Source organism: Somniosus microcephalus, chromosome 10, assembly GCF_052327205.1.
Source record: "Somniosus microcephalus isolate GS21.2 chromosome 10, FLI_Smic_1.0, whole genome shotgun sequence".
NCBI lineage: Eukaryota > Metazoa > Chordata > Chondrichthyes > Squaliformes > Somniosidae > Somniosus > Somniosus microcephalus.
Window position 1 is genome coordinate 146,940,700 of NC_140996.1, and position 13,031 is coordinate 146,953,730.

General features: G+C 40.6%; 1 protein-coding gene across 5 annotated transcripts in view; it reads right to left on the reverse strand.

Moving 5' to 3' along the window:
• Nucleotides 1-1,568: 1,568 nt before the first annotated feature.
• The window catches only part of chst10 (carbohydrate sulfotransferase 10), a 75,735-nt gene continuing 64,272 nt past the window's right edge, over nt 1,569-13,031 (reverse strand). For all 5 annotated transcript variants that reach the window (XM_085998925.1, XM_085998927.1, XM_085998926.1 and 2 more), the window contains 2 exons: nt 6,077-6,182; nt 1,569-5,862 (listed from right to left, as the gene is read on the reverse strand). In XM_085998925.1, the coding sequence (XP_085855051.1) occupies nt 5,325-5,862; nt 6,077-6,182 (644 nt within the window). In that variant the 3' untranslated portion in view covers nt 1,569-5,324. The remainder of the gene's footprint in view (nt 5,863-6,076; nt 6,183-13,031) is intronic.

The following is a 13,031-nucleotide window of genomic DNA, read 5'->3' on the forward strand; positions in this document are numbered from 1 at the left end:
GAAGGACATACTTGCCCTAGAGGCAGTGCAACAACAGTTCACTGGATTGATCCCTGGGATGAGAGGGTTGTCCTACGAGGAAAGATTGAATAGATTGGGCCTATACTCTTGAGTTTAGAAGAATGAGAGGTGAGCTCATTGAAACATAAGATTCTGAGGGGGATTGACAGGGTAGATGCTGAGAGGTTGTTTCCCCTGGCTGGAGAGTCGAGAACTACGGGGCAGAGTCTCAGGATAAGGGGTCAGCCATTTAAGACTGAGATGAGAAGGAATTTCTTCAAAGGGCTGTGAATCTTTGGAGTTCTCTACCCCAAAGGGCTGTGAATGCTGAGTGGTTGAATATATTCAAGGCTGAAATAGATAGATTTTTGGACACGAAGGGAATCAAGGGATTTGGGGATAAGGTGGGAAAGTGACGTTGCGGTCGAAGATCAGCCACGATTTTATTGAATGGCGGAAAGGCTCGAGGGGCCGTATGGCCTACTCCTGCTCCTAATTCTTATGTTCTTATGGATGAGGGTTGCAGCAACAGATGAGCTGAGGCAGTAGCGGAGTAACAATATCAGCTAACATGGGGCCAGGAAGGGCAGCTTGTTCTTGTGAAAAGACTTCTTTTCCCCACACTCTCCACATTTCTGGTGTCATCTTAGTAAATCTGTTCTTTGACCTTGAAATCTTTCCTCTAGTAGGATCCCCAAAACTGGACAAAAGAGTCTACGATTTGTATAGATTTAGCATTACCGCTCTGTATTGTACTCTTTTTAAAGTTTTACTATTTAGTATATATTTCCTTATTGGTCATTCCAAAATGTATTACTTCGCATTTCTTTGCATTAAATTGCATCCAATCTATTAACCTACATCCTCCTGGAGCTGCTACACCATAACCACATCCATTAAATGGCTTTTTCAAGAAGACCTCTGAAGAGCTGAGAGTATATTATAAAATTAACATAGAAACATACATAGAAAAATAGCAGTAGGCCATTTGGCCCTTCGAGCCTGCTCCGCCATTCAATATGATCATGGTTGATCCTCTAACTCAATACCATATTCCCGCGCTCTCCCCATACCCCTTGATGCCTTTTGTGTCTAGAAATCTATCTACTTCTTAAATATATTCAGTGACTTGGTCTCCACAGCCTTCTGTGGTAGAGAATTCCACAGGTTCACCACACTCAGTGAAGAAATTCCTCCTCATCTCAGTCCTAAATGTCCTACCCCATATCCTGAGACCCCTTGTTCTAGACCCCCCAGCCAGGGGAAACATCCTCCCTGCGTCCAGTCTGTCTAGCCCTGTCAGAATTTTATACGTTTCCACGAGATCCCCTCATATAGCAAGGTGGAGCAGTTTAGGGAAAGAATGCAAGGGTGTAATGGTTGAAAGGCTTATGAAATCACTTAAATTTTAAACTAAATTATGTTAAGTTTTATGGATCCTCTGAATTATATGATCCAGGTTTATTAATTTATTAAGTTGTAAATTCTTGGTAATGAACCAGTATTTATTCATTCTTGTGTGGTGATGTCTGTAAAACTATAAGTACTACATTACAAGTCACAGGACATGAGTTTCAATACCCATTTATTAGACAGAATTGCTTCCAGATCTCCAAATCCAGAATTACAAAACAGCACAATTAAACCAAAAAAAAATGGAAGTTAGTGCAAATATTCATGGAGTGAATAATTATCATTAACATAAGCCGAAGAATCGGTGTCCCAAGAACTTATAAAAAAAACTGCACTAGCCTAAAGATAAAATTAACAAAGCACTTGTACAGAAAAGTAAAAATCAAATGGGAATTATATTCCTTTAATCAGGTATATATTTGAAATAAATGCATCTCTGAATACCCAGAACAGGCTAACTCTTTTCTAAAGTGGCTTTAGGCCTCTAACTGGAAATTACTTTTAAGTTGCAATAACATTTTAATCCTTAGCTCTAAGGCAATTTATTATTCATTTTTCAATTTTTCAATAGTTGTATCTGGAAACATAACAATTTATTGGAGAACCTATATTTCATAAATCTTACCTGTAGTTAATTCAAGGTTAAGCACTGGATCACTCCTGCAGATTACTAACTGGATCAGTTTAAAGTTTTCCAAAGTTTTTCAGTGACATGATCAATTTATTCTTTCAAGAGTTAAGGTTGACTTGCCTGAACACGAGAGGGGGAAATCATTCTACAGGCAATAATCAGCAGACTAAATGGGAATCACTACATCACTAGTAGCAATCAATAATGAAAGGTTATTGGAAACGCTTTATTTGTGGGCATGCAAATCATGTCCTACTGTGTTTCAAGCTATTTATTTTTGAATATTTTCAAAATTAAAGTTGTAGTATCCATTTTATAAGCTTACGCTGTAGGTAGTTATCTCATTAGTCTTGCAGGTAATCATTAGATTTCTCAGAATATTTAAAACAATAATGCCAACAAAAGAAGTATCACAACTGGGCAACAGAGTTTTCATTGTGAAAGTTACTTTTAGCATATTATAATAAAAAATCCTGTATGCCTGGAAGACTAACTAAGGGCCAATAATATTGTGTTCTTTCTATCTGTGTACAAGTTATATGTGATGTGCATGTTTGGCTTAAAAGAAAATGTTTCACATCTGAGCATCTCTGGTGTATTCCTCCACCACTTGTTCTGCACACTGTTCTGATGGTTAGTGCAATGGAATGGAGCTTCCTATAATGCTCTTTACAACAATGATAACAACTTGCATTTGTTTGGCACTTTAAACATAGATAAAATGTCCCAAGACACTTTATAGAAGCTTATTCAGACAAAAATCGACACTGAGCCAAAGGAGATATTAGGAAGGGTGAACAAAAGCTTGGTCAAAGTTGTGGGTTCTATGGATGATCTTAAAGGACAAGAGGGAGGTTGAGAGGTTTAGGGAGAGAATTCCAGAGCTTAGGACCTAGATGGTTGAAGCCATGACCGCCAATGGTGGGGCAAAAGGAGTGAAGGATTGCATAAGAGGCCAGAGTTGAAGGAATGTAGAGTTCTCAGGGCACTGTGGAGCTGGAGATGGTTACAGAGGTAGGGATAAGTGAGGCCATGAAGGTCTTTAAATACAAGATTGAGGAGTTGGGAGACAATGTAGATCAGAGAAGACAGTGAGTGGGACAGGAAATTGGCAGCAGAGTTTTGGATGAGCTGAAGTTTATGGTGAGTGGAGGATGGGAGACCAACCAGGAGAGCATTGGAATAGTCGAGTCTGGAGGAGGCAAAGGCATGAACGAGGGTTTCGGCTGCAGGCAGGCTGAGGCGTGGGTGGAGACGCGCAATGTTACAGAGGTGGAAGTAGGCAGTTTCTGGCAAAATAAGTTTGGCAGATACATATCACAACAAAAATGTTTTTCCATAATGCATTTTGGGAAGAAAAATGCCAATGTCCTGACACCCAAGAGGTTAAAACAGTTTCATGTATTTTGCGCACCAGTTAATATATTTATGAAGGACAACGACTTACATGAATACTGTACACACATCAGCTAGCACACTTAAATATCAGAATCATGATGCAGAGAAGTTCAAATATGTATTGCCTAAAGTGGTATGTAAAATAAAAACCTATTTTTAGGAAATTAATCTTTAATGTTGTGCATTTATCAGATTAACTTAAAAGTTTATAAATAAGAGTTGTTTGGTAGCTTAATCAGTTGGCTGCTTGATGTTCAAGCACATTGTTTGAGTTCCAAGGTTTGCTGGCTTTCCAACTTGTTTACTGTATGGTTAGGCAATTTCCATAATTCCTAGTCACCATACAGATGCTGGGTACTCCAACCCAGAAGGAAGAAAAAAAACCTGCTAAATCACACCTTCTGTAATATTGGCCCAGAAATTCGGGTCTCCACGGGTGAGTACGCACGGGGTACTCACCCGTAGGCCGAATGGAAGTGCCGGTTTTCTGCATGCACGGGAAACCGGCACTTCCGTTCCTCTGAACGAAGAGGTTCAGAGGTCGAACGCGCGCGCAGGAGAGACTGCGTGTGCGCATCAAACTTAGGTTTTTTTTTTTGCAGGTTTTCCCGGGATCGTAAGCCTGCAGGATTTAGAAATGTAAAAAGCAGGCATAAGGCCTGCTTTTTTACAAGGTAAGTGGTCAATTAATTAAAATTAACACATTTTTTCCCACAGGTTTATTATTTTTAAATACTTCAAAGCAAGGTAAGTTTATTTTTAGCCCCGTTAAAAATAATTTTATATTCTATCAAAAATTTAAATTATTGTTTAAAATAGTTATTTAATGTAATTTATAGTTTATTTAAAAAGTGTGATTTAAAAAAAAAATTGATTTGAAGGTTTACTGCTATTTTGGGGCCGCAGTATTTATAAGTTTTGACAGCTCTTCCTGTCAATCTTATGAATGGGCATTTCCCTCCTCCGATTGACTGCCCATGGCCCACGTGATCCCAGGGGACGCATCGCACTAACTGCGCCCCTGGGATACGCAAGCACTGAGCGCCGGCAGCTGGGCCAGGCCCCGGAGCGGAATTCCACGGGGCCCTACAGCTCAACTGCCGGCGCGCTAGGTAAGTGCAGGTCGGGGGCTTACACCTGCGGGAAGCCCCCGACCCAAATTTCTGGGCCAATGTTTTTCATTACTTTCTGAAAATCATTTTGTTTCCCGCCGCCTCCACCCCAGCTGAAAAAGGTTGTGTTTGTGAGCAGGATAGTTGGAGGCAGGGAGGGAATTGAAATCAAGTTCACAAAAAGTACCAATTGTCAACTAGTTAATTAATAAAACTGACAAATAGACATGTTTCAAAATGGATACTGCAGCTTTAAATGCACACATTTTAGTTTTATCTATTGTATTAAAAAACTTTTCCAAGCAGCAACCTAAATTCAACTAAATTGAGTCAGTCACGAAAAAATTATTTTGCGAGTATCTGTAACTGTATGTGTGATAGTGACAATTCAACATAGGGGTCAAAAGGCATATACAGAAACATCTTACAACCGATGTGCTGCTCAGCAATTAAACTGACTTTTACTGTACTTGTTCTTGGAAATATTTTCATTACATTTTGACCTGTAATGTTGTTTTGATGTGCTCCATGCATCATACTACTGCTTATCTACTTCTAAAAATCATCAAATATTGGTATGCCTGTATTCATTTATTACTGCAATACATGCATGGATTAAACCGCTAAGATGTTTCAGGCTTTCTTTCACTCTGTGTGCCTTTACTGACCTCTGCTGGTGGTAGCATTAAAATGTCCAGTGTTTAACAAAAAAACCAAAAAAGAAATGTAAACATGCACTGTACCCCTATTAGGCACAGTACTTGGGTAAGTCAGTTTAGCAAAAAATCAGGTTCATCATAACCAAACAGTTTGAAATCTCCTTGGAAACGAGCATCAAGGCGTTTTATATCTCGTTTGCTGATTCCAGAGAAATACTGCTCGACCTTGGTTCTGTTGTATGCTGTAATACCAGGTGGGATTGGGGGATAGGATACCAAGTTACTCATTCCTGCCTTCTTTAGAATGTACGGAGCATCCTTTTCCAGTGTTTCATGATGTCCTATGACACTATACTTGATTTCACAAGGTGCACAAAGCTCTACATAAGTAGCCCAGTGAATAATGGGTTCTCCTATTTTAATATCAAGCCACTTATGGTTAGGATCGCCTAAATAGCGAATAAAGTCATCAAATTGGAGTCCTTTAGTCTCTGTGCGATTCCTCCTATACTTTTGAATAATTGCTGGAGCAATGTTATATCTGTACCATGGCTCAAATCGAGGATTCTTTAGAAACTTGTCTTTGAATGCAGAAATAAGTCTTTCAAAGGGATCCCTAACGATGAAGAATTTGAAGTATGTATTCAATCTGGAAAAAAACCCAAAAAAAGTCAGAATCATGCTAGTGCGGTACTGATACACATTTAAAAATGCTGCCTACAGTCCAAGAATAAAACGGACATTACAACTGTGATCCAGTAGATGGAGTATTAACATTCATGTTCAATAAATAAAGCTCAAATAGATGATTTAGTCAGGATATACTTTGTGCAGAAACACTGTCAAAATAAGTTTACTCCAACCTTTTTGTTATTTCTGGTTCGCTGTATGATGACAAGCGAGGTAGGCCATTCTTCTCATGATTATGGATCAAAGGCTCAGGGATGTCTTCAATAGATTTAAATTCTCCTGTACAAAGAAAGAGAAAATATGTTAAATACAGCTCTTCCATATTCCAAAATCTAGTATTCTTAACTCCACACAGTATGGACAGGGGTGTAGCGCTGAAGGAGGTTACCTCGAGTTACATAGTATTACGTAGTATTTACAGCACAGAAACAGGCCATTCAGCTCAACAGAGCCATGCCGATGTTTATGCTTCATATGAATCTCCTCCCACCCTTCTTCATCGAACCCCATCAACATATCCTTCAATTCCTTTCTCCGTCATGTGTTTATCTAACTTCCCCTTAAATGCATCTATGCTATTTGCCTCAACTACCCCTGCAGAGGAAAGTTGCAAAGGTAGGCAATTCAGAAATTAATTTGGTGTGTTGGGTGACAGTGAGCCAATGGAGGTAGACAAAGACAGTGGTGATGGGTAAGCAGGACTTAGTGTGGGGCAGGATGTGGGTATTGTAGTTTTTGAATGAGCTGGAGCTAGTGAAGGACACTGGAGAAATTGATTCTGGAGTAATTAAATCGTGAATGAGAGGTCTCAACAGTTATGGGGGAGGGGGAGCGATGCAAAGGCAGAAGCAAGTGATGATACTGATGAAGGAAATCCATGGACGGGTGGAGACTGGCTTTGAGACGCATGCCAGTGGGAATTTGGGAACCACCTTATTTGGTTCCAGTTGTCAGGGCCATGCCTTAATCTTGTGGATTAGAAGGATGATGCAAGCTAGCAAAGAGCCCTAACCAACTTGTTTTGATTTGTACAATACAAGGCCATGACCTGAGTGTAAGTCTCAGCACCAGTTGCTGTCCATTGTGAAAAACTAGGTGGGCCAGATCACGACTGGAGGTCTCACAGTTAACTCTGAGTGGCACAGGTTGGATTTGAGGACATGAAATTGTTGACAGGTAAATCTGGTCTCAGTCCATGATGAGTCTCAACAGCATTGTTATGATGTCCCTTAGATGGAATTAGATGGTTTGAAGAGGAAAATTGCAGAGGTGAAATGGCCATTGTAGTAATGATTGATCTTCTTATGCATTATACAATCAGAACATTTAGTGGTAAATGTTACCCGTTTAGCAGAAATGCATGGCACATGTACTTTGGGAGGCTGATTGCTAGTGGATGGTAAGGGTGCTTTGTTGCTGGTGGTGTCAGGTGGAACCACTCATCTGTTTTCTCCCTAATTATGATGCAGTCTGTGAAGCCAGTCCTGACTGGTGCAAGCTGAACAGTGCAGGCGTAACACTTACTTGATAGGCACACTTAACAGTATTTGAAACCATTTACCACATCAAATTTTTGAAGAATTTAGTGAGCTGAAGACTTGAAGAATTTTGATAATAAAACTAATAAATAGAGCAGGAACAAAAAGTATTCCTGCTATTGTAAAACCAGACTGAATATTGTTTCTTCAGGTATGCTAAGTTTTCTGGTTCTTTTGTTTAAAGTAAGTTATACTAATCAATTAATATGCCTTAATTTGACCAGTGGAGGGTGTTGTAACAGTATATATAAGATAACAAAGCTAAATAGATTGAATAAACACCTCACACCTCAAAGCACCTTTTGAGGACTAAGGCAAACATTTTCCTTTGTATCCTGTGCCTCAAAATTATAAACGGGGTTATGATTCTGTTACAAAAACAGTACAAAAGGGACATGTTCCTCGTAAGTTGTTTCAAACTTCAGAAATGTTTACAAATGTACCAGGGATGAGGGACTTCAGTTATGAGGAGAGATTGGAAAAGTTAGGACTGTTCTTCTTGGAATAGGGAAGGTTAAGAGGTGACCTAATAGAGGTTTTCAAGATGATGAAAGGTTTTGATAGGCTAGATAGGGAAAAAATATTCCTTCTGTCAAGTGGGTCAATAACTAGAGGTCATAGATTTAAAATCATTGGAAAAAGATCTAGAGGGGGATGTGGAGAAATGTTTTCACTCAGGGAGTTGTCAGGATCTGGAATGCTCTACCTGAAAAGGTGATGGAAGCTGATTCCATAAATAATTTTAAAACATAGTTGGATAGGTACTTGCAGATGAGCAACTTACAGGGTTACGGACAAAAGGCGGGGATGTGGAACTAAACATGACTGCTCTTTCAAAGAGCCAGCTCAGGCACAACGGGCCAAATGGCGGCCTCCTGTGCTGTAAGTTTCTATGAATCTAAAGACAAAACTATGCTGGGAATAATATGATAAAATACATAAAGTGCTGAATTAGTGTCTTTGATCTCTTTTCAAGCAAACCATGAAATGAATATTATGCATATAAAACAACAGGAAAACTTAGTCAGCAAAAAGTTTTAACCCCAACCAGCCCATTTGCTAACAGCTACTAGCAGTTTCAGAGTTACTAATTATGGGATTGTGCATCAAAAAATTGTGCAAAATTTGTTGTCAATGCTGTAGCATTACATTCCCCAGAAATGCAAATAAGTGATGTATGTTCAGTTCCATTCAAACTGGGGAAAGCACACTGTACTATAAAGATGATTAATAGGAGCAATAAAACACAAAAGAAAACATGGTCTTTTTTTGTTGTCAGTCTTTTCTGCTCCTCCCTGAATGCGCTGGCTCTCACTGTGCTCCAGTTCCACAAATGCCATCAGCCCTCTGGTACCTCACCCAAGTGACCCTTCTACATATATGAGTGGGCCAAAAATGAAGCACTTTTGGCTCTATGATGATGATTTTTCAGATTCTTTTTATTCAGTTCCATGATGGGGTAAAATGAAGACAGAAAATACTGGAGTCAGTACATCTGGCAACATCTGTGAAAAAAAGGAAAATGGTTAATGTTTTAGGTCTTATGACCCTTTGTCAGAACCAAAAGATGAAAAGCTTGTAAGGGAAACAGAACAGGGGAAAAGAGGGTGAGGGAAAAAAATGACCACATACACAAGAGAAGAATGATCTATAAAGTGATTAAGTGGAGAACAGGAGATGATTAAATGACAAGTGAAATTAGATTTCCCCCCTTACTGGACTGTTACCATGGCATCTTATGGGCTCCGATGAAGGAACCCCTTCCTTGTGGACAGGGGTATTGGTCCTTAATACTGGCACACTGGAAAAGAAAGAGTCTGTACTGCAGGTGAGGTTCTTTCAGATTACTAAAAGTACAGCTAATTCAGGGGGCTTAATGTTTTATATGGTGGAAAGGGAGGTGCCTCTGAGAGCATAAGGGGCTGAATCACTCCTTCACATATTCCAGAATACAGGAAACCCAAGGAAGGAAATAATATTGTCATATTGGATAAGGATGGTATGGCCCATGGACCCGTTACAATTAGAAGAGAGTGACAAGTGGAAATAGAACACAAGTCTGTCGATATTGGGGATAAAACCTGGATAGAGACAGGTTTGAGAATCAGACAGAAGAACAGATCTGAAACAGAAACACTGGCAACAAGACCAGCATCAGAACCTGTGCCAACTATTTTAGGAGTTCTCCGATATATTTATTAGGGATTCTTATGACGGTGGACAAACATACACAAAGTCTAGATTCCCATGGATCTGGAAGCCTCACCAGTGTATGCAAGACAATACAAAATACCCAAAAGGTGCTAATGAGGCACTTCAAGATACATTAAATGTCTTGTTGGAACGTAACATTATTCGAGAGTGTAATTCCAGGTACAACTTGTGTTAAAGCCAAATGGAAAGTGGAGAGTTACAGAAGATTATAAACAATTCAAGTGCCATGTCCTGTTACATGGCTTACTTGAATCGAAGTTTAGCAGATTAATGGGAGCACTGTATTTCACTAACCTGGATATAGCTAATGGGTCCTGGAATATGAGTGGTCCCTCTGAAGGCCAGCCCAAACTGGCCTTTGTTTAATAACAACTTGTATTTATATAGTTCCTTTATCGTACTAAAACGTCCCAAGGCACTTCACAGGAGCGTTATAAAACAAAATTTGACACCAAGCCACATAAGGAGATATTAGGGCAGACTTAGTCAAAGAGGTAGGTTTTAAGGAGCATCTTAAAGAAGGAAAGAGAGTTAGAGAGACGGAGAGGTTTAGAGAGGGCCTTGGCAGCTGAAGGCCAGCAAAACAAGAAGTTCCTACCAACCTGGGAAGAACCATATTGAATTAGTTGTAAATTGTCACCAGTGGTTTGTCAAATAGAAATACCTATGACAGGGAAAAAGTGGCACAAGTGGGTTCATATTAATCAGTTGAAACCCTATGAGGCTGAGGAGAGTCAGGCGTTAAAACAAATGACAGGTTCCAAAAGAACGAGCTTTAGCTTTAGCCCATTTACAGGCTGGAAGCAAGGTTAATGGATAAAGCTTAAAGGTTAATCCAACCATGGACAATGGTGGGGAGAGAGAGAATATGTAAGAGAATTGCCTTAGAAAGGTGTCCACAGGCCCGGAAATACCTTGTTACAGGTGACATAAAGATGCCCTGCCTTTTCTGAATCTTCGTGCGACCACTTTGTTAGCAAAGAGCTGATAAGCTAGGGAATAAACTGTTGACCTGGCATGTCCAGGTGCCAGTGCTTAATTGATTTTGAGGTAATCGGGGTACCAACATGGATGTGTGAGGCAGTAAGTATCAGAAGGGCTGAACTCGTCTAACATGTGTCATTCAGATGGGTCAACAGAATTGAGGAGGTTTCTTTGGAAATGAAGGATATATATGACAGTGTTTACAGTCTTCAATTCTCAGTCTTCAGTCCTTAATTTAGTTATAGTTCTTATAGTAGTCTTTGTAGCAGAAGGTATAGGTATAGTCCAGATACAGCTACCAGCATGGAAGATTAATTTACCCAGGAGCAGGGAATCCTGGAGCAATCTCTACAGACAGAGATTCTGCACTCTGATGTCCCAGACGGCTAATACATCTCCCAGAGGAAGGTGAGGTAAGCAGATTATCCACACCAATTTATAAGGATATCAAGTTCTGGAATCAGTGTCAGCTACAAGCATATAAACTTTAATCTATTCAACAGACTTGCTATCTAATACAGTACTGTTAACTTGTCAACTTGTCAACTATCCAAGGAGTCTTTAATTCTAAATTAATCAGCAGTTTATATCAATCATAGACACTCAGCTGTAAATTTATCAGCAAGCAGTTACTGCTGAATTACTGTCAGTTAATCCTATCTACTAATAATTTGCATACTCAATGTTAAAGTTTAGAAGCTGCTAACTATGATTCTAGGATTAATAAACAATTATTAGTTCATGACTGTTGTTTGACTTCTTTGATATTGTCAAGCAAGGCAATTCATTCACTCAGTAGTTTGTGTGGATCCTGATGGGGGGGTTGGTAATTTAAGTGTTAATATAATCTGGGCTGGTTGACATAAGACAGTTTGGCAAGCCAAGTTTAGGTGTCATTCACTCCTGGGCACAGACTGGGCGGTAAACCCCAGACAATTCCTCGACAACGAGTTAAAATGACAGGATTAAGGATTTGTCTGATGCCCTTGATGAATATTCATGTCAAGGTATTAATCCAAGTGTTCTTACAAAATAGGTTGCACGAGAGTGGCCAAAGTGAGGTTCAATCCCCAATTCCACTAAATTTCCAATCCCAGTCATATTGCAGAAAGAGGGAAAATATTGATGCGTAAATCTCCACTGGCCTGTTTTGCAACCTCTTAGTACCTGGCTAACAACAGCAATGGAGGAGCCTGCCAGCATTATAGTACCTTTGCTCTCTCAGATGTAGGAGGTACATGACCTTGGTTGGGGGAGGGGGGGCGGGTGGAATCAGTGCAAGAAAAACAGATGGCACACCTTAAGATATCCTTAATGCCTCAACAGCCAAGTAAGTGAGATCAAATCATAGCTATCAAAACACTCCATGTTTACACAGGCCTACAAATTGAATCGCGGTCGAAAGCGGGGTGCGCACAACACGCGCCTGTTAATATGGTCCCAGGCGACATGCTAAATTCATGCTGGGACCTCATTATAATTTGTAAGACATGCAGTCAGTACTACCCACGCTATTCATTGGCTGCACGCCTATTTGGGGAGGCTGAGATAAGGCACCCAGCACCTCTAAAAGGGGCGGTGCACTCTAGCTACAGGCACGAGGGAAACACATCTGAACAGAGAAATGGCTGAAAGACCTGCAGATGGTGCCAACAGGTTCTCCGATGTTACTTTGGAGGCCTTGGACTAGTTGGTGGACAGGAGGAGAGAGATCATGTTCCCCCCAAGGGGGCAGAAATCCCACCAGGCAACACCTGCACCACCAATGGGAAGAGATTGCAGAGGAGGTCAGTGCCAGGAGCTTAGCTCCAAGAACACAGCTGCAATGCCGCAAGAAGTTCAATGACCTCACCAAAGTTGTCAAGGTAAGAATACTGCTCTTATACTCTCTGCTCACATCTCCAGCCTCACTACTCACAATACTCCTCTCCCCTTCAACCTCCTGCAACCACTGCATCACACTTCACTCCACATCCTTCTCCTCATACTCACACTATTCCAACTTTCATTTCCTACCAGCGAGCTTGCGCGTAATATCGCACAGCATGGAGGAGACCAGCTCCAACTTGTGACCAGATTTTGCGCAGTGCATGGAGATCATTTTGTCCAACATGGACCGAGCGTTCAGCTCCATGAACACGTCAGTGGCACCCGCTGTGATCACAGAAATCACAGAAACCCCACAGTGCAGATAGAGGCCATTTCGGCCCATCGAGCCTGCACCGACACATATCCCACCCTATCCCCGTAACCCCATGTATTTAATCCCCCTAACACTAAGGGTCAATTTATCACAGCCAATCAACCTAACCCGCACATCTTTGGAGCCTCCCCTGACAGCTCTGATAGGTGTCTGTGATTCTATGGCAACTATCAGCTTGGCTTTGAGGGC